Genomic DNA, 21,773 nt, shown 5'->3' on the forward strand with positions numbered 1-21,773 from the left:
CCATCTGTTTAGAAGAATTTGTGTTTGATTATGTGTGGACACCTAAAAAACAAGAAACTGCTGAGTACTGTGCTATTGTGTGTTTAAGAAGAGGCTGGAATCTGTTGACGACCAGTAACTCTATAGACCTACTCAGGCTGTTGTCGTTGTTGCTTTTCTGCACGATAAAGTCTTTTGTCAATTCTTGCTCCGGACCCCTCGATTTATTTTACTCTCTCTCTCTCTTGAATTAGTCTAAGTGTTATATATCTCAGTTAATCCACAACATAATTTGGCGTCACGATCAGGACTACAAAGGGACAGACCAATTGCCGGGCTGCTGGACGGGATGCGGACGGATCACACAGCCAAGCGCACAAAATTAATCTCGGTGAGTTTAGTTTACCACAATTTAATGGTTGGTTGATCTGTTTTTGCCCTGTCTGAACGCTTGGTGAATGGGTAAAGTGTCTCTTTAGTCAAAACTAACCTAGGTTAAAGAGAGAAAGAGAGACGGGAGCTCCGGGAGAGATTGACGTGCGCGCGCACATATGCCATAACACGTTCTGTGGTTCTAAATGACCAAGACGCTTTGTGGCTCCCTATTTTGACAGGAGTTGTTGTTATTGGTGTTTTGGTGTTTTGTTTAAATAGGCCTTCTGTAAAGTCCTGTGGCTGTCTTCTGAAGGAAGGAAGGAAGGACAGTGCAGTGTTTTGTTTAAATAGGCCTTCTGTAAAGTCCTGTGGCTGTCTTCTGGAGGAGGAAGGACAGTGCAGGTCCGCAGGTCGGTTGAAGTAGGCCTACCTGTTTGTTGACTGAGAGTATCCCAGAAAGCTGGGTTGGAATTCATTGCTGTTGATGAATTCATTTTTATTTGAGAAGGGCTTCCGTGGGATACCGACGGGTGAATTTTAGATTCTTTGCTTGGACCAGTTGAACTGCAGAAAAGAGGGGATTTTTAGATTCTTTGCTTGGACCAGTTGGACTGCAGAAAAGGGGGGATTTCTAATTCCGGTCTTGGTATCTTGAGAAAACGGGCTTCTCGCACTTTTGAATAGATACGTTTCTTGGTTGGAGTACCGCATGAGTTGGTATTTTGAGGAGTTTCTTGTTTGTTCGTGATCTGGTCGAGTGTGTATGTGATTAGCCATTATTTTGAAGGAATAGACTAGTTGTGTGAAGCATCGTTTGTATGGGTTAAATGCCCTAAACGTGATTCAATTGAACTGCAGATATTGGATCTGGAGGTGGGGCCAGTCTTTAATTCTGATCTTGGTGCTTTGTGGCAATGATTCTTGTTTGAAATTCTGGTTGATTCATTATCCATCCGACTGTTCATGTTTTAATCAAAAGGCCAGTTTCGGCACTCGGTCAACTTTTTCTTTGTAATTAATTACAAACAATTCAGACATTTTTCAATATAATATTAAAATTAAATGAATCGGTTTTGTTGTCTGTATTTAAGTCGTGTTAGGATTAAGTTACCTCGGAGATTTTTACGACCCGGTTTATTTTTTGTTGATTCTGTCATAAATAAATTAGGCGGACAGAGAATAGTTAATTTGTTTGAAGTAGTTGATAATCATAAATAAATTAGACGGATAGAGAATAGTTAACTTGTTGAAGTACTGAATAAATGTGTAAATCTTCTTTGACTTAAACATCATCGCGCTGACTAACTGCACGTGCACGAGCAATCACACAGGGGACGAGCAGGAGCCTGCAAAGCAGGGAGGGAGATGAGCGCCGGGGGGGAGTTCACGTTTGTAGCTTAGAGATAATAAAGTATTGAAACTAACTAGTAGAATAAACTCAAATAAATTGTATTGATAAATAGTGTATTTCAGAATAAATAAATAAAATAAATAAAGTAATAATTAAAAATGGCACCAACAGCGGTAGAAGTTTTGAGTAGAGACCGTCTATTGCTCAAAGGTGAGATGATAAAGATCTCTGAGAAATGGGAAGAAAGGACAGAAGGATCAGGCACTATATGGCCCATGGGAGGGACTTTTGATCCAAAAATGTATAGGGACGTGGAGGTAGTAATAAGGAAGAATTCTTATTTTAAGTTGTATATGTGAGTGAGTGAGTGAGTGAGTAAGAGAGAGACTGTATTCGCATTGTACTGAATAGATTATTTGTGTGCTTGGATGTACTCTGTAATTGGTCCCTGAATGTAACCTATGTCCACTGTTTTAGAAAAAACGTAGAACCACCACTGGGATTGGTGATTCTGTGGTTCTTGGAGACTCTGCATCGCGTCGGAACACCATGTGGTATAGATCATTACATCTTGGTACACAGAGCACTGGTGAGACAACAGGTTGGATCAGAGGGAGAAGGTATTTGGAGAAGGGAGAGGAATGTAATAGAAAGCAAAAAGGGCGGACGCGAACCGACCCGGAGGTAATAAATCAGCGGAGAGGTGGCTGGGGGTCGGTTTAGCTCAGGAAGTAGAGGGTGTCTTGTAACCGAAAGGTTGCTAGTTCGATCCCCATCTCCTCCTAGCTGAGTGTTGATGTGTCCCTGAGTAAGTTACATGGTGATCACAGGATTTAGGAATAATTATCTAGACTCCAAAACATGAGCAATTAGCGTTAAAAATTGTCTGCACACCACACTCCACAGGAGTCAATGGGTTCAATGGCGCCAGGGTAAAGTGACTCATCAAAAGAGGAGCGGACCCAACCCATGGACTCTGCGTGGATAGGTGGATGTTATTTTGGTGCTTGGACCTGACGAGGTCTAGGTGCCAAGATAACAACACAAATAAAATATTTCCTTCGAGATTATGATAAGTAATAGACAATTTATTAAAAGTGAACTTATAATTTAGTAAAAACAATCGGCAATACTTAAAAATTAGACCAAATAAGTATGATAAAACGTTATCCAAATTTCTAATTTAGGTTATCCACAATGACAAAATGTCATTTAAAATAAATAAGCAAAATAAAATAAGAAAGGATGTCTGTGTGAGCCTGTTCTCGTGTGTGTGTCAGGGCTGCCAAGGTAGGGGAGAATCCTCTCCTACTCAGAGTGATGGGATACACAAGGGGATACACAAGCATACTTCAGATAAAACAACATGGTTAATTAGTAAATGGAAACAATGTATCAATTCAGCGTTGAATAAACTAGATAAGGACAACGTAGAGGGTTTGGGTTTGGTATAGTAGTGAATCAAAATGTGGAAAACACTAAATGCAATCAATAGGTAGAATAAAAGGTTTAATTAGGTCGTCCAATTTAAATAGATAGTGAAAGGCAATCGGGTAGGATTATGAAGAGAATTGTGATTTTGAGTAACGGTTAAGACAGAAGTGAGTCGCCCAATATTGAAAATGCAAGTTTTAATATTGTGATTTTTGTTTTCTTTCACAACTCCCTAGTTAAGGACAATAGGTGGATTGACGCCACATCTGCTGGGAAGGAGTCATACATGCTATGTTGTCAAATTGGACAATTGGATGAAAGGTGGAGGGGGAACAGGAGTCAGATATGTCAGCTATGGCAGCAGAGGTGGTCTTGGAATGGGGCATATCGCGTTTTATTTTCTTTTCTTTTACCTTTGTGGTATAGAAGCCCACTAACGCATGTACGTTTTTTCGGTTTAGTGCATGACTTTGGAACAGCGTGGTTTCAGGGGGCTGATGGTAAACCCACCCATATTGGGCTTTGGATTTGGACATACTGGTTTCGATTTCCCTTCCCAAAAGATTGGTTTCAGTTTGCTGATGCTTAAGGTTAGACGTTTCGACGTTGGTTGCACCAACGGCGTTCTTAGATTTGCTTATCATTTAATGCGCATGGTTTTGACCATTGCGCAAGGGGGGAGGTATTGAGGAGAATTAGGAAAATTTTTGAAAAACAAGGTTTTTCTTCACCATACTTGCAAACAATGATTGACATCCAACTAAATGAGTGTGAAATATTTGAAAAAACAGTGTTCAACAGATGGGTAGAAGCAGTCCCATCAGAAGACCAAAGTGCGGCTATGGTAATCAAGTTTCTCACTAGAGAAGTCATGCAAAGGTTTGGAATTCCGTCACAAATTAGCTCAGGTGATAGGGCAGCGTTTATTCAGAAAACACTCAAACAAGTGATTTAACATCTGCATGTCAAATAAAGACTAGTCCGTGTCTACATTCCTCAAACCACAAGGTATGGTGGAGAGAGGAATTGGACGCTTAAGACAAAGATTAACACAATTAAATTAGAGTACTAAATTAAAGGACTAATGCACTACGACTGACACTAATGAGTTATCGCATGAAAACTAACAGAACGATGCATCTAACCCCGCATGAAATGCTTACGGGTCGACCCATGCCTTCACCTGTCATCCGAGGGCCTCATAAAGGACCTCCATTAGAACAATTGGAAACTGAATTAAGACGTTATATGGGACAACTGACTGGCATACACAGGCTTATTTTTCAACAGGAGAAAGACAGAGTTCCAGAGTTGGAGGAGAAGCCACCAAGGGGGGTGGGGCCAGGTGACCAAGTGTATCTCAGGGTGTTCAGGAGAAAGTGGAACGAGCCCAGGAGAGAAGGACCATACAAAGTCACCAACGCAACACCAACAGCCATCCAAGTGGAAGGAAGTGCCACGTGGTATCATCTCAACCACTGCACAAAAGCCGCTCAACCTAAAGCCAGGGATGAGTGTGAGGAGGAGGAGCCAGACGCAGACACGCCTGGGGCTGACCAGCTGCCCCAGGACCAGATCCAGTCGAGCCAAGAGATTCAGCAACATGATGTTGCTGAAAATGGGGAGCCTGTTTCTGATCCTTTACGGGTTGTGCCAGATTCCGCTGGCACAAGCACAGACCCCGAGGAAGGATGAAACCACAGAGACAACACAGACCTGGAAGAGCCAGGAATCAGGGGCTGGTACTGAAGGAAGCCAGAGAGAATATATACTTCTTAAAGCTGTGGCTTGGCAGAACAGACAGGCTTTAGATTGGCTTGTAGCAGAAAAGGGGGGAGTTTGTGCTCTTATAGGTGAAATGGGTTGTACCTTCATTCCAAATAATACTGCCCCAGATGGATCATTCACACTTGCGATGAACAACCTAGAGGAGTCGGGTGACTGGGAGAGGATGCTCTATGGGGAGATAGATTGGAGTGAAACTGGAGAGGAGACCGGAATGTGAGAATCGGACATCAGAAGGAGGTCCTATTTTCTTAACTGGTGACCCCACCATGTGAACCACAACCATTGCGGACAGTTTGAACAAATGGACATTGGACTAATGGGTTTCAGGGCTGGTGGCTGCAAACAGAAGCAACAACCACAATGCCCAAACCCCCCACATTTATATAGTATACCGGTACATGACGATAATCAGAGCTATCCAAATCTATGCAAGCTTGTTGACAATCTTAGTTTTTATTTCATTTTATTTTGATTTCTATTATTTACTTATTTTTTGAAATGTCATTTTTTGAGTTTCATATTTTTATGTTGTATATTCTGAAATGCTAATTTTCAATGCATGCTGAAAATACTATGTTATGTGTGAATTCTAGTTAAACATTTGATAGATCTTTTTGCCTTAAAACAGGTTTAAAATCCTGAGAACTATACAGGTTGAGATTCCTGAACATGCTTAAAGGTTTTTAATGATGATCAAATATAGTGCAAAATATAGCCTAAACGACGGTTATGTTTTTGTTGTGGTCTTGACAGCCACAAGAGGGGGAATGTGTGGTAGAAGTTAATGAGTATATTCTATGGTAAACCATGATTATTATTAGGCTTGTATATCTAATGGTAGAAAACATTTAAAGGGTCTCTGGATTCTTATCAAGGGTTGGTCACGAGGCCTGGGAGTCTTGGGTCAGAGCAGGAAGCTACTGAGACAATGCATGCTGACTCCACTTCCTGGGTCCTCGACTATCTCAGTGACCATCTGTTTAGAAGAATTTGTGTTTGATTATGTGTGGACACCTAAAAAACAAGAAACTGCTGAAACTGCAATTCTTGCTCCGGACCCCTCGATTTATTTTACTCTCTCTCTCTCTTGAATTAGTCTAAGTGTTATATATCTCAGTTAATCCACAACACCTCATGTGAAGAAGTTGCCTGGGAACTATATGCTAAATGGTCTGTTTTCACCGCTTTCTGTATCGCGCTCTCTCTGCACCTCCCCTCCCCCAGCCAGTACATTTGCATTTGAACAGTAAGGCCACAAAGCCGTTTTCACACCTAACCGTGCTCAACTGGCCCCTATTGTTCTCTGGCCTGTATTCACACTAGGCAATCGCAACTGTGGCCTGGCCACGGTAGGCTCGTGTACATACGTCATCACGTCGTAATACGTCACCTTCAAGCGTCCGCTTAGTAAAACAACACAGACAACACAGTTGACACGTTACTGACTTTGTTGCTTATTTGGAGCAGCACATTTTTATATTTCCTCGTGTGAGCTAGAACCCCAATTTACCCTCCCGGACCCTGCACACACTGGTGGTTTATTGGGTTTCATTCTGTTGTAAATGCGACGGCTCCGCTGTTCCAGGGGTGGGGTGCGTTATCTCCACAGAGATAACGCAGCGATATGATCATGAGCAGTTGACTTCTAACTTGATAAAGTGAAATGTGAGAGAGAAGGTGATGCAGTTGTATTAAACAAAGACGTTGAAAGATGGTGCGATCTACGAGAGAGACGCAAATTATTCTAACACCCGTTCGTCCGGTATCCGGTTTTCTTGGGTACCAGGAAATAACGGGAATAGAATCCCTGCATTTCCTCTCCCTTCGGGACCGTGGAAATCACTTTTTTCGCTAGAAGCTGCTGGAGCTCCGCCAAAAGTGACAGCTGTTGATCCTTGGATGACAGCGTTGTTTCCATAATCCCGTTGAATCGCGGCGGAACGGAGGTGAACTGCAGGGTGTGACCCTTGCTGATCAGCCTGTCCATCCATTTGGCCAGGGTGCATGCGTTCAGCCATTCTGAGTAATGCTCTGAAAGCGGCTGTGCAGCCTCTTGTTTGATGCGGCTGTCATGGAAACGAGCCACGCTTGAGCCCCTGCCGCCGCTGCAAGGGGAGGAGTCCTCCCCGCAGCCCATGGGGGGCTCTGCCCGAAAGGGCTGGGTGTGTGTGTCATTAGCGGAGGCATGCCCTGCCTGCTCAGCTTGTGACAAGAGTGTAGCTTCCTCTCTCCTGAGCGTTGGGACGCGAGGAGGAATAACACTGTGACTGGGAAGCAGACTGCTGACCCTGACAGAGAGCTCGTTTTAGCGGCCGTCTCACCACGTGTCATGCCAGGCATGACGTGGTGAGGGGAAAGTAATGTAGGGCTGGCTCGATCGAAAATACAAAGTTTATTGACGGCCTGCCTATGTGTGGGGGGGGATGCGTGTGAAACAGTTATGGCCGGGCCGGTAGGCTCCGGTGTTAACTGTCTGGGGAGAAAACAGCCGTCTTTAGTAAAGAGGTGTTTCTCGCTGTCACACGTTTCTCCCTCGCCCCGTAATAGCCGGCGCTCGTGGGGCGGGACATCGCTCCATGAGCCTGCTGCCCGAGGCCTTTGCCGGCCACTCGCCGCAGCCTGCGATTGAGGCGGGCGGGGCTGGTAAGCCGGGCGAGGCAGTCTTTGTAAAGGTAATGAAGGTCTGGCTCGATCAATAATACAAGGTTTATTGACGGCCTGCCTATATGTGGTGGGAGATGTGTGCGAAACAGTTATGGCCGAGCCGGTAGGCTCCGGCGTTAACTGTGTGGGGGAAAAACAGCCGTCTTTAGTAAAGAGGTGTTTCTCGCTGTCACATGCTTCTCCCTCGCCTCGTAATTGCCTTCGCCGGTGCTTGTGGGGCGGGACATAGCCAAATGAGCCCGCTGCCCTGGGCCTTCGCTTGCCGCACGCAGCAGCCTGCGATGGAGGCGGGCGGGGCTGGTAAGCCTGGGGGCCAGGAGGAGGAGCTGCCGGCGGCACCGCGACAGTGACTGCCGGGGGCCTATGGCAGCTACGGGGGCTTGGAGCGGAGCGCTGCCGCCCGGGTGGAGGCGGAGGGCGGGAGACGTGTCTCCGGAATTTCTCTGCCTCCTCGGAAGCGGCCTGCATGTCATCCACCATAGATGACAGACGGGGCCCGAACAGCACGTCCGGGCTGATGGGGCACTCCAGTAACTGCCGCCTCATCGGCTCAGGGATGCCCGGGGTCTGCTGCAGCCACAGGTTCCTCTGTATGAGGTGCTGCCATGCTGCCGTCCGGGCGGTGGAGCAGAGGGTGAGGATGACACCGGCGGTTTTCACCACGTTGACTGCCTGTTCGGCCAGACGATGAGGGTCAACCGCCATGGTGGAGATGTTATCAGCCAGCAGGGCGATGTTATTCATAACAGCCTCTTGCTGCATTATACCCCGATGGGCTCTGTCTATAAGCTTGGCCGTCAGCTGGTCTTTGGGAGTGGGGCAGCGGTCGCTGAGCCCCGGCTTCACTCCAAAGACAGCACACAGAGCGGGATCAAGCGGCGGTATCGCCCTGTAACCCCGGTCTGTCAGACCCTTCGTCTTCGTGACCTGGATAAATGTTTACACCGGGGCACTGAGCCTCCCGGGCTCCGCCGCAGCCCCACTGAAGTACGGGCTGATGGCGGGAAACATCGGCCAGATTGGGTCGAGACGGGCGGGGCGTGTCGCGGCCTCGAGCCCCCAGATGCCACGGAGCTGGTCCAGGCGTTGGGGGCCCTGAGGCATGGGGACCGCAAGGCCAAGGTTTGCGGCTGCCCTGGCGATAATACCCGGTAGCTCTGCCACCAAAGCTCCAACCACTGGAAGTGAGGTGGCAGCAGAGACGGGCAATGCTGCTGCCCCGGGCCTCTCCGTTCGGAGAGGGGAAGCCGGGGGAGACGCCCCCTCCTTGTCGCGGTCGGAGTCGTCTGACTCCGAACTCACAAGAAGAGAGAGGGCATCGTCGAGCGGGACAGTAAAGTCGTCGGCCCGTTCAGCAATGGCGGCGGCAGTGTCGGCTCCGCGCTGTCTGGGCAGCGCAGCATAATGCCGACACAGGCAGGGCGGCGAGAGCGCCAAGACGGCATGTTCTTGCCCAAGGCAGCCCTCGCACACCTCATGGCCGCCATACGGCAAGATGTAACCCGCGTTACATGTCTTGCAGATGCCGTTCGCCGTTGACTCCATAATATCTATTTATTTACTTCAGTATGCTACAGGATCGTCCTGAAGAAAATGGGAGCAGAACGTCCGCCGGCGCCCAACTATATCTGCGAAATGCGGACGTCGTTGAGGCCCGCCGCACGCGGACGTAATTGAGGCCCACGCTGTTGGTGGGCGGGGATTACAAATTTTTCAGTGCTACGGCTCACGCCTAGGGATAACCCAATAGCGATAGCCTTAAAAGGCGAAGCCTATACGACATAGAACCTAGTTCACTCATTTGTCACATCACGCATAGACTACTGCAACGCCCTCCTCACCGGACTCCCCAGGACTCCTCAACGGACTCCCCACCAAACTCAGCCGCCCGGATCATCACCCGCACCAAATCATCTGACCACATCACCCCTGTCCTCATCCAACTTCACTGCCGCATCCAATACAAAACCCTACTCCTCACCTACAAAGCTCTCCACAACCTAGCCCCCAGTTACCTCTGCGACCTCCTCCAAGAATACACTCCCTCCCGCTCCCTCCGCTCAACCTCTGCTGGACTACTATGTATCCCCACATCACGACTCATTACAATGGGTGCCCGGTAATTCAGCTGTTCAGCACCCAGGCTCTGGAACTCCCTCCCCCCACACATAAAACAGTCAGAACCCATTACAACCTTCAAGTCACAACTCAAAACTCACCTGTTCAAACTCGCACACAACGTCTAACTGATCATTGTCTTGATTGTTTGTTTGTTTTGTCTTGTTATTTTTTTCCATAATGTCTTGTTTTTAAACGATTTATGATGACTTTATGCTGTGTAAGGTGACCTTGGGTGCCTTGAAAGGCACCCAAGGCTTAAATGTATTATTATTATTATTATTATTATTAATAATAAAAAGTCAAAAAGTGTTTATTTGTATTTATTCAAGGGTTAGGGTTAACCCTTGAATGTGTGGACTTAAATGTAAAAATCAATTGACAGGTAACATACAGTACATAATAAAAAAAATGCTTTTTAAAAAAGCCTAAATAACCTTTTATGTAAACAACAAAAGAGATTGTAAAAGCAGCTGGTTTGTTATGGCTTCTGACGTTTCGTTGCTGTCACTATAAAAATCCAACAGGACATGTTGGATGCCTTCATCAAAGTGAAAATACCTTACCACAATGGGAAAACATTTGGTTGTTCCTTTATTTGAGGCGTCGGTTGACACGGAAAAGGGTAGGTTGTTTTATTTTATGTAGTCGGTATGTAACTACCGAATAGGGGGTGATTATGTTCTCGCACAATGCCTTGGCTTTTGTTCGGCCACAGGTCATCCCTTTAGCTGTGGGCAAGTCACTGAAAATCTCCCGGTCCACTTTCACGCCTCAGTCTACACTTCTGTAGGACTGGTGATGCTTTACAGCAGGGGTTGACACTAAGGTTTCAAAAGCACTTGCCCATCGGGCAAGTACAGGTCAGGTTCAACTTGCCCGACTGTGATGTTCACCTGCCCAAATTATAATCAGAATCGGGAACGGGCCTCTTTTTGCCAGGCACCCGGCCTGGTTTTTGGGGGCTCAGAAACTCATCCTAGCTCAGACTGAAGCTGAATGTTAGCTGCCACACATGTTGTCCTCATGAGAAGAAGTTGCCTGGGAACTATATGCTAAATGGTCTGTTTTCACCTCTCTCTCTGTCACACCTCCCCTCCCCCAGCCAGTACATTTGCATTTGAATAGATAAGTAAGGGCACTCAGGGCTCCAGACTAACTTTTTCCTTGGGTGCACTGGTGCGCCAACATTTTTTATTTGGGTGCACCAGCAAGTATTTATGGTGCACCCAAGTTTTGAGTTGTTGTGAAGGGGGGGGGGGGGGGGGGGGGGGGCGTTGGACCGTGCCTGCCTTGAGTGTGCGAAACAGTTATTTGAGTTGTTGACGGGGGGGGGGGGCAACCGGGCAACTGCACCGGTTGCACCGTCGATATTTACGCCATTGATTAATAATATTTTGACCATTAAATAAATTCCTTAAATAAATGCAGAATCTGTATCTCTCATAAAGAATATCGTCAGACAATGCCAAGGGATCGGTTCTGTCCCGAAAAACCCTCCGGAGTCTCCGGAGAGACGCCTGTACGATATGTGCGCAGAGGTCCATGGGAACACCCACAAATGGTGACGCCATTATCGGAGGAGGGACTAGGAAGCTGCGCACGCCGATATAAGTAGCCGATCTCCGGGTAGACTCGCTGAAAAGCTGCTCCCGACCAGGTTTGGTTGCGAGCGTAAGTCACCATGGTGATACAGCGACGCTTAAAGAGATCGACTTTCATGATACAGCTAACCCAGGCTTTCAGCTCAACATACCTCGCTAACCTAATCGAGCTTCGTAGCACAGGCCCCTGGATTGGGCTTCGCAGGTTTGTTTACCGGCGTTGCTATTGTTACCGGTCTTGCGTGTTCCAACGGTTTATTAGGTATCTAATAAATCGCTGTCTAATCAATACTTCATTCACTGCCTCTTCCGTGGTTATTACAATATTATGAATAGACTGCTGTACCAGATAAATTTTCAGTCGCACCGGTGCGCCCAAATAAAATATTTGGTCGCACTACCCCGAATTCTAGGCGCATGTGCGCCCAAATTAGGCGCACTCTGGAGCCCTGCGGCACGTAAGGCCACGAAGCCGATTTCAGGCCATCTGGCCGTGGGGGGGGGGGGATCTCCACAGAGATAACGCAGCAATATGATCATGAGCAGTTGACTTCAAACTTGATAAAGTGAAATGTGAGAGAGAAGGTGATGCAGTCGTATTAAACAAAGACGTTGAAAGATGTCCATTTCTTTGAATATTCTAAATTGACTGACCATAGTATTTTTTCTCAACAGAAGTGGTCAGTGGTGAGTTTCTTGGCTGCCTGCCGCGAAACTCCCCTGAATGGAATTTATGTGGCTGCAATTTCCCATGCAGTGTCTTTGTCATTGTGACAAAGGCTTATCAGTAACATTAATATTAAAATTAACTTTACCATGAGTTTTTGCAAGGTATATATATATATATTTGGGTTATAGGGATATTGTAAGACATATTTATTGTATAAAAAGTAAATTGTTAGGCCTAATTTCTGTGATATAAAGGAAATTACAAATATAAGCCAACGGCAAGAATTAATTGACGTACCCAGGACACGAACTCGGGTCGCCCGTATTGCAGGGTATATGCTAAACCACTCAGCCAATTGCTGGTTTACAAATTTGATAGAATACATGGTATTTGATTTCTTAGCCACACCCACAGTGTCTATGCTAGGGTACTTACTTTTCTATTCATTCAAAAAGAATGTAACAATTTGCATTTGATAGTAGCAAATTATCTATTGCAATAGTTTGAACAGTGTGTCCACAAATTTTTATATCCTTCTATATTTTTATATCCTTTTATTTATTTATTTTTTAATTATATTAAAATAAAAAATATAAACTTTGATTTGTAATTTTTTTAATGTCACGTTATCGACCCGCACTACTCTCGCGGTCGACCAGTCGATTGCGGTCGACATATTGGCCACGTCTGTCTGTCTGTCTGTCTGTCTGTCTGTGTATCTACCTATAGATATCAATCTTATTCAGAATGTCCCCTTGCGATCTCTGCTGACAAAGAAAGAGCATTGCATCCTTGGAAAAAAAAACAATTACATAGGAACAAATAATAAAATGCTCTAGAATAACTTTCCCGGTCTGAAAAAAATATTTTTTTAACACAGGGTGGTACAACAGACATATTTAGTAAAAGTCAAGAAAGTAGGGATTTGGAACGTGATCGAGTGCAAAGATATATTTTATTTTAACTCACAGGGATCATTTGACCCCTTCGACGGCTGTTCTAGTAAAGTCTTTCATGTCTTTCCGTCAGACATTTTGGTCCTTAAAAAAAAGTGTAGGTCACAGAAATCCCATTTTTGGTGGGATTTCTTTTCATTTTTGGTTTGTTCAAACATATGTGACCTATTCATGTAAGATCCCAATATTGCAGAAAGGATTTTGCAGGCCCCAACAAAGCTCCCCTGCAGTAAACTATTTGAAACATTGTGCATTCATTTTATTGAAAGTTTTGTTTAGAATTTTTAGGTTGATATATTAATCTGTAATGATTATTTTCGGCTAGGTGAAGTGTACAAAAACATTGGCCTTGAGTCATTATATTGATATATTAATCTGTAATGATTATTTTACAGATAATTTTCGGCTAGGTGAAGTGTACAAAAACATTAGCCTTGAGTCATTATATAGATTATATCATTATATTGACTTAAGTCAATATAATGATATAATATAATATAATATAATAGGGGCTGGGACATGGAGGTTGACGCTGGAGGAGCTGTTGGCGATCCCCATCTCCACCGCTCCCGCCCCCGCTCACTGAGGCCGAGGAGGAGTACGAGGCAATCATGGGGAGACCGGCATGGTTGTGTTAGGGTTCTTTAGTTCGTTTGAACCCGGGATTTTTGTTTTGCTAAATTTCTAAAATTCTAGGCATTGTGACTTTGATGTCTTTCGTTTATTTCGACCTGGGACTTTTGTTGTGGTGCTAAGTCCTACAATTCTTAGCAATGGTCAATGATAAGAAAATATCAATGCATAACTGTTACTTTGGTTTGCTATGCCCATGTTTTGTTCATCTGTATATATGGGTTTTGTCCTTGTGCTGATTTTATTTAACGAAAAATATTGATTCTCAGATATGCACGTTGGGTGGCTAGGGTGTAGGTCTTGGAAGAACTTCAGGCCAAAATATTGAAAGCGAGCCGCTGGGTGAGGTGCAACGAGATGGAGCACTTGCAGTCATTTCCTGTAGGGCTGGAGCCACAGGATGATGCGTATACGTCCTTTGAGACCCCCTTTGATATATAAGAGACCCCAAGGTATAGCTTACTCAGTCACCTATTGCATCACTTCCTTTAGGGCTTCGGCCTCCTAATTGATCATTGTAGTATAATTGAATGCCCTCTTTCATATATATGATACCACCACCCCTGGGACGTGGCAACAATTCTCCAAATCCATATGGGGAGGGGCGGGGGGGTGCTTGTGGACAGTAGGGGTGTACACTAGACATAAATAGGAAGCAAACTCAGAAGGAGGACTTACCTCTCACACATATTAAATTAATTGTTTCAAATAACCCTGCCTCGTTAAATCAATGAGCTTGGTGTTTTGCTTTAAAAAATAGGTGATAGGCGAAGCCTAAACTGCAGAAAATAAACACATCCAACGTGCCTTTTAAGGATACCTTGGAATATCTGTCTATTTTTTAACCATCGGACCCTAGTTTACGACAAAAACAACACAATTCACTCTGTGCACAATGAAAATGCTAACTTCCTGTTTGAGGGCGGAAGTGGAGCCTCTAGCTTCCGCTTGGCGGTTTGTTGACATTAGCTGGCTGTCGGTGTGATGTTATTGTTCGCAATGGATTGGAAAAAACGATTTACTTTTCGAAGGGCAGTCGATGGTAATAACCACCATTGTTGTGTGCCACTTTGTACCGCCGGGGGGAGATTCAACCAAGTTTTGAGCTTTCATAGTTTCCCAAAGGAACCTAATTTACACGCCCAGTGGCTTGTGAAAGTCAGAACAGAAGGTTTCACCCCAACCACCAGCTCTAGAGTGTGTAGTCGACACTTTGAGCAAGCAGACATAGTGATCTCTTCTTCTGGAAAGCGGTGTCTTCGACCAAATATTATACCATCCTTGTTCGGTTGGAATAATTATACAAAAAAACCTCAACGGCCCGGAGTTTGGGATCGCCAGCCTCGAGCAACCCAGCGCCTCCGAGGATGACACCACCATGGAAATGGAAGTGGGTGAAAACACTGTCTCTGGTTGTACTGAGTTGGCTTCGACGCCTCTGATGGAAGACCACGATTACACAGCCAGCTCTTTTATCGTGGTCGACCGTGAGAAATTTGAGAGCATGTCGAGGCAGATCGAAACACTGCACATGGAGAGATTTGGATTGCAACGGTTTTCTACATCACCTAGTGACATTCGCTACTATTCCAGGTAAGAAATGTTGAACCTGAACTTTTCTAATTATCACACAAGCATTTCACTTGCCTCCCATCTGTATGATTGATTTGAATGATGATTAAATTGGAATGTTTTAATGTAACATAAAATCAACATAAAAGCTATGTCCTGTTTGCATGCAGGTTTCCATCATATGAACATTTGATGGCCCTCTGGGATCTAATTCAAGAGGCAACAAGCAGAATGGTGAGAGTCACCAGTGGTCAGAAGAACCTCTCCACCAGTACATCCACTGAGACCCCTATGAACAGACCAACAGTGAGTTTTACAATAAACATATACCACCAGCTCGGTACATGTGGATCACACATTTTGCTGGTGACTGCCACAGAAGAGGCAGTTAACTGTGTATTGTTTCTGCTCAGCTCCGTGCATGCACCACATATTTCTAAACACTCTAGTTTGTGTATGTTATCGTTGATGTGTAGTGCTTCTATCTACAGTATCTCATACAGTGACTATTTTCCCTAGAAACTGCTGCCAATTGACGAGCTCTTCCTCTTCCTCAACTACCTGTCAACCGGCTGTACACAAAGGGAGCTTGGTCACAAGTTCAATGCAAGCAGAATAATTGTGACGAGGTCTAACTTTTTGTATACTTTGCTTGGATCGCTCTCCATCTGCATGACCAGCAGATCAGTGAGAGAAAACTGCCCCACAGATTTCAATGGGACCTATGAGAACACCCAGGTCGACCTTGACTGCACAGAAATTAGATGCCAAGCCCCTACCTCCCTTCTGCTTCAAAGTGAGGTATTCTCCGCCTACAAGTCGCACTGTACATTCAAAGCGCTTATTGGCATGTCCCCCCATGGAGCATTGACATTTGTGACAGCACTTTTTGAAGGCTCCATCAGTGACAAGGAGATTTTCCGTCACTCCGGCATCACCTCTCTCCTAACACCCGACATGGAGGCTATGGTAGACAAGGGGTTTTTGATAGATGAGCTAGTTTCTGGGAAAGTGCATCGCCCTGCTTTTATGTGCAAACAGGAGCAAATGTCAGAGGTAGACACTCTAAAACCCAGTCCATTGCACGCCTGAGAGTCCACGTGGAGAGGCTCATTAGGAGGGTCAAAGAAAACAAACTTTTTGACACAGTCATCCCTCTCTCTATTTGTGGCAATATAAATCAACTGTTCACTGTTGCATGTCTCCTCTCAAATGATCAGTACGGACCCCTGGTCAAGAAATGGATGGTCTGATTTTCTGGTGGCCAGGTATCCTTATCCATGGACTCCCACACCATACTCTCCTAGCAAAATAAACATGCTATTTAACCATACTCCATACTGTTTTGGAAGTGATTTGTTGTTACTCTTTAAATAAAACTGCTTTACTTCATAAATGTAGTCTACAGCTTTGTTCAGTGTGCTTCCTATTGGCTGTGATAGATTTTGTTAAGACGCAAAGAACCATTTATCTGTACTTCAGAAAGGAAAAACACATCATATAGATTTCAAGTGAAATGTATTTGAAAGAGTAAAATTTCATTAATCGTTAGCATGACGTGTCACTGCCTGTTACGAACCCCTGCTCGTTAAAGAGGTGCAACAAAAAGGAGGGAGACAACTGATAAAATGTTTAAATACGTTATCATTTATTGATAAATCAAGGGATAGGGGGGAATTAAATAAAGAGAGAAAGGGGATTGCCCTTCAATAAACAAAGCATTCAAATGAACATGTACAATTAACTTAATCATTAGTCACATAAGATTTAAAGGATAAATGCTAAAATGTATCATATCAACAATTCATGCCACTGCCAGGTATTTGTCCATGTATACATTGAAGAAGAACATGTCAATCCCACGCTTCATTGTTAGTATCATGCCCTCATCCCTCTGGATTCTCTGAATGAAAACATCATCCTGGGCAGAGACAACAAAATCGCACCAACTCATACCTGTGACCAACAGTTGGCCCTGAACTTGCCAATAGTAGGCATGGGTCGGTTTGAGCTGCACTGAACCACTTATAACCTTCAGATAAGGTGCGTCTATGTAATTAGAAATGTTGGGACATTTTATTTCTAAAAGGCCAAACTCTGGCTGTTCTAATGGGTCAAAAACAACCCCATCCGGCGAGGCACCAATCCAAGGTGCATCTGGGTGTACTACAAACCCACATTTGTAGTGGTTGACTCTCTTTATCTGGCAGTACTCCCAGACTGCATCAGCCTCCAACTCCAAACCCCTCTTCATAGCTGCGGTCTGCCGTATCCCTCTAAGAATCCGTTCCGCAAGTCCCTCTTCAGAGGCCTTACCCACATGACAGACTTCTCTGAAACGAGATGCTGTCACCCGTGGTTTCCGAACATTGTACCAATCGGCACACAAGCTCTGCTCTCGGGTACCACATTCGATCTTATGGGCCAAATCCAGGGTGACTTGAAGACTTTGCATGTGCAGTTGTTGTTTTCTGGAACAGGCAAACATGCACTCTGATGGCTCAAGCCTGTAGGCCTGGAGTGGCAACGATGGAGGGGGTGAGGCATCATGGAGAGTCTTTGCCTGGTCTTTGGCAGGTTGCTGGTACGACACGGGACTTCCATGTTGAACCTTTCCAAACAGTGAGTCCACTAGTGGAATATCTGCAGTTATCCCCATGCTGCAGATCATAGGGAGGTCAGCAGCAGCAAAGTCTTTGAATACCTCCGACACCCGAAGAACTGAGAGGTCAGGAAGTTCCCCATGAAGGCCTTTGTACAGTTTGCTCCTGTATTTTAGAAAACACACACACACACACACACACACACACACACACACACACACACACACACACACACACACACACACACACACACACACACACACACACACACACACACACACACACACACACACACACTAAAAATCTGCAACAGAGTAATACATTCTGCTTGAGTGGAAGAGCATTCTGGAAATGTAATACAATAACAGGTCATCTGAATTAATAATAACACTGAATATCATGAATTACAAGTCAGGCTTTTGACAATTTTATAGACAACTGCTAAAGAGTTTGACACTTAGAGGTGAGTGGAATCAATCATTGATGAAATTAGTTCAAATTTCTTGAAATTAGAACCTATAACTCACTACCGTAGAAGATATAATTACACATAGAACCTACTTTGTAACAATAATGCCAGTTTCCCATCACTGGTTGTAAATGCTATTGGCCAATATAATGTATTCTGAAATCCCATAAATAGAGCACTTACCGCACTCCCTCTGTTGTCTTTCTGGCTTTTGGTTTGGCCAAGATCACAGCCATCTTGTCAACAGGGCCCGGCTTTATCCCCTATAGTAATATAGGAAAAAATAAATACAGAATGTGGCAAGTAGGATTGTTTTAAAGCAGGTACAATGTATGTATGAAAGGTGCTTTATAAATGAAGTTGGATTGAATGAACTCACCATAACTCTAGGCTTATGCCACTGTTGTTCCCCTTCAGTGCAGCTCAACGTTGGGGGGACAACCTGGAGTTTCAATTGCGAATAGTGCGCAGCTTGAAACAGAAGTGCAACACAGTGGTTGCATAATGCCTTTCTAGCCTTGCAGGTGCAGTGGAAGTGCAGGAGCTCCACAGGCTGCAAATCTTTTAGGACCACCTATAAAGTACAACATACCAATGTATTCAACGTAATCAATACATATCCCTTGACAGTATTACTCGTGTCAGGGGATATATACATTAAAAGCCTGCCTGATGTATATTAAAAGCCTGCCTGAACACCCCCCTTGACAGCCTGGCATGATCCTAGGAAACTCTACTCTAAGCCCAACCATACCCTAACCCTACAACCTAACAATACCCTACCGATAATTAGGCCTACTATGATTTTTACACTGAACACAATTTCACACTGCCGCTGACTGTATCCATACTCTGAGCTTGTGAGGTTTCTCTGATTTCCTCATTGACCTGTAGCACTCTGCCCTGACCATCACCTCTCCTGAACCCTGATCTTTGTCAGACACTGTGGAAAAATAACAATTTGAGCAAGTTAGTAATAGGATAGCATGCAAATAATTTGGTAAGGGCAATGACTAGCAACTCTAATAGGAAAATATTGTTTTCCATCTAAAGTTTGTTTGTTCATACGCAGGCAATCGCAGTTTGCTAACTTGACAACGAACGAACCAACGTTTGAGACTTTTAGGCTACTGCCTATATTACATGCAGGAGTGTCAACAACACATTGCCTCCGAACATAACATCATAAACTAAACAAGGGCTAAGACAAACATCTAACGCACGATTTCGACTTTTATAATGTATGGAGAGATAACATAACATTTACCAGATAACATAACTTTAGCACGTAGCATGGATATCATGTTGTTGTGACTTATCTTCAAAATTGTGCAAATATTGCGATATATACAGTTGAAACCCCTTTTCTCGTTTGCTTTGGGGTGAGGGTGAAAAAATGCTGACCAGTCGATGAACATCGTCAACTGTTATCGCCGGTGTTACACCGAATTCTGCGACCCGTCGAAATATGTGACCCCAGAGGGCTCTGTTGCACATTTTCTGCAACATGCACGAGTTTGAAGCTGGACTCGGAATGGGTACATTCGTTTTGTGACACCGGGCAATACTTTCTTTCTTGAAAGCGTCTTACTGACTGTAGCGTCTTATGGGGAAAGAAGCAACAGTGATTGACCGTACTAAACATCTTATCCATACCATGGGTCTGTGAAATGCTAATGAAATCAAATGTATTTATTAAGCACATTTAATACAGTGTGCAATTATTTATTTATGTTTTTGTTATAATGCCCACTGTTTTTATTTGTATGCCCACCGTTATTATTATTCTTTACTGCCGTTTATGAAATAAATATGAACTAATGCCACAATTATTCATGTCTGCGATCATCACAGAGTCCACAAGCAACGCAGGTCGCAATCAACGATGCCACAATCAATCTAGCGCACCTTCGAATTCTGCGCCCACTGTAAATGCAGGGAAAATGAGGCAAACCCCAACCAAATGTTTTCAGGTCATTTGTCGTCCTCATATCTGTATGTACACACACTTATTCATGTCTGCGATCATCACAGAGTCCGCAAGCAGCAGGTCGCAATCCCCGATGGGTCACAATTCATGACAGCAGATTGTCGAAATCTGCGACCACAATGTAAATGCGGGGAAAATTAGTCAAACCCCAACCAAATGTTTTCAGGTCATTTGTCGTCCTCATATCTGTATTTGCACACAATTATTCAAATCTGCGATCATCACAGAGTCCAAAAGCAGAAGGTCGCAATCCCCGATGGGTCACAATTCATGACAGCAGACCGTTGAAATCTGCGACCACAATGTAAATGCGGGGAAAATGAGTCAAACCCCAACCAAATGTTTTCAGGTAATTTGTCGTCCTCATATCTGTATTTGGACACAATTATTCATGTCTGCGATCATCACAGAGTCCACAAGCAGCAGGTCGCAATCCACGATGGGTCACTTAACCTACCTGCTTCATCATGTAAACAAGTATGACGTTGGATGTTACGCACTTACGTATCCAGTTTGCTGTTGTGCCCTGTTTTGTTGTTCTCCCAGTCAGCCTAACAGTAATATATGTTACGGCTCCAGGATGTTAGCTTGCTACGTCTAGGGGGGGAGTAGGGGAACCATAACACATATTACTGTTAGGCTGACTGGGAGAACAACAAAACAGGGCACAACAGCAAACTGGATACGTAAGTGCGTTTATTTAGCTAGCGATCCGCCAAGGGGAATAGGGAACCATAAGCGGAGCCAAATCAAAGAAAACAAGATAAAGTGACAACTAATTAGTGCACACATACAACCTAGCTAATACATACAGAGGGTGGCCCCGCTCCTAACCTGATGTGATAACAGAGTATGGTCTACGTGATGGCAGTGTAAACCCAAGGGTGTCTTACCTATTCACCTAAACCCCTATGGCATCTTACAAACAAAAGGCAACAGCACGACACAGCCAACACACAGGCAGACAATGGCCTCCCCCATGGAGACCAACAGGTGCAAGTTATCAAGGCCTGATGACACTGATTGGCCAACAGACAGCTCCCAGATTGGACAGGGGGTTGGACGATGGTGGAGGAACAGCCAATGGTGTGAGACCTGCAGAGAATGAGAGGGGAGACACAGGAAAACAACCACACCCGTAACAGGCATCTTACAAACAAAAGGCAACAGCACGACACAGCCAACACACAGGCAGACAATGGCCTCCCCCATGGATACCAACAGGTGCAAGTCATCAAGGCCTGATGACACTGATTGGCCAACAGACAGCTCCCAGATTGGACAGGGGGTTGGACGATGGTGGAGGAACAGCCAATGGTGTGAGACCTGCAGAGAATGAGAGGGGAGACACAGGAAAACAACCACACCCGTAACACCCCCACCCATAAAACGGTTGCTCTAGGCAACCGCCTAGTTACACAAACCAAATTAACAACAAAACAAATGAAAACCGATACCACAGAAGCTTCTGACGCTCATGACCTTAAGGACTAAGGGCTAAGGACGAAGGACTAAGGACTAAGGACTAAGGACTAAGGACGGAGGACTAAGGACTAAGGACCAAGGA

The 21,773-nt window shown here is 44.7% G+C and overlaps 1 protein-coding gene across 2 annotated transcripts; it reads right to left on the minus strand.

Annotated features, from left to right (window-relative positions):
- Window positions 1-14,222: 14,222 nt before the first annotated feature.
- On the minus strand, window positions 14,223-21,374 carry LOC130405171 (uncharacterized). 2 transcript variants are annotated; one of them, XM_056610183.1, is made up of 4 exons: window positions 21,100-21,374; window positions 18,596-18,790; window positions 18,400-18,479; window positions 14,223-17,912 (listed from the first exon to the last, which is right to left on the minus strand). In XM_056610183.1, the coding sequence occupies exons 2-4, from the start codon at window positions 18,596-18,598 to the stop codon at window positions 16,949-16,951; spliced, it is 1,047 nt and encodes a 348-aa protein (XP_056466158.1). In that variant the 5' UTR covers window positions 18,599-18,790; window positions 21,100-21,374; the 3' UTR covers window positions 14,223-16,948. The 2 variants fall into 2 exon arrangements, with proteins under 2 accessions (XP_056466158.1, XP_056466157.1); XM_056610182.1 differs by lacking the exon at window positions 21,100-21,374 and adding an exon at window positions 19,068-20,136.
- Between the last annotated feature and the right edge of the window lie 399 nt (window positions 21,375-21,773).

The sequence above is a fragment of the Gadus chalcogrammus genome, chromosome 15 (genome assembly GCF_026213295.1).
Source record: "Gadus chalcogrammus isolate NIFS_2021 chromosome 15, NIFS_Gcha_1.0, whole genome shotgun sequence".
In the NCBI taxonomy this organism is placed as follows: Eukaryota; Metazoa; Chordata; class Actinopteri; order Gadiformes; family Gadidae; genus Gadus; species Gadus chalcogrammus.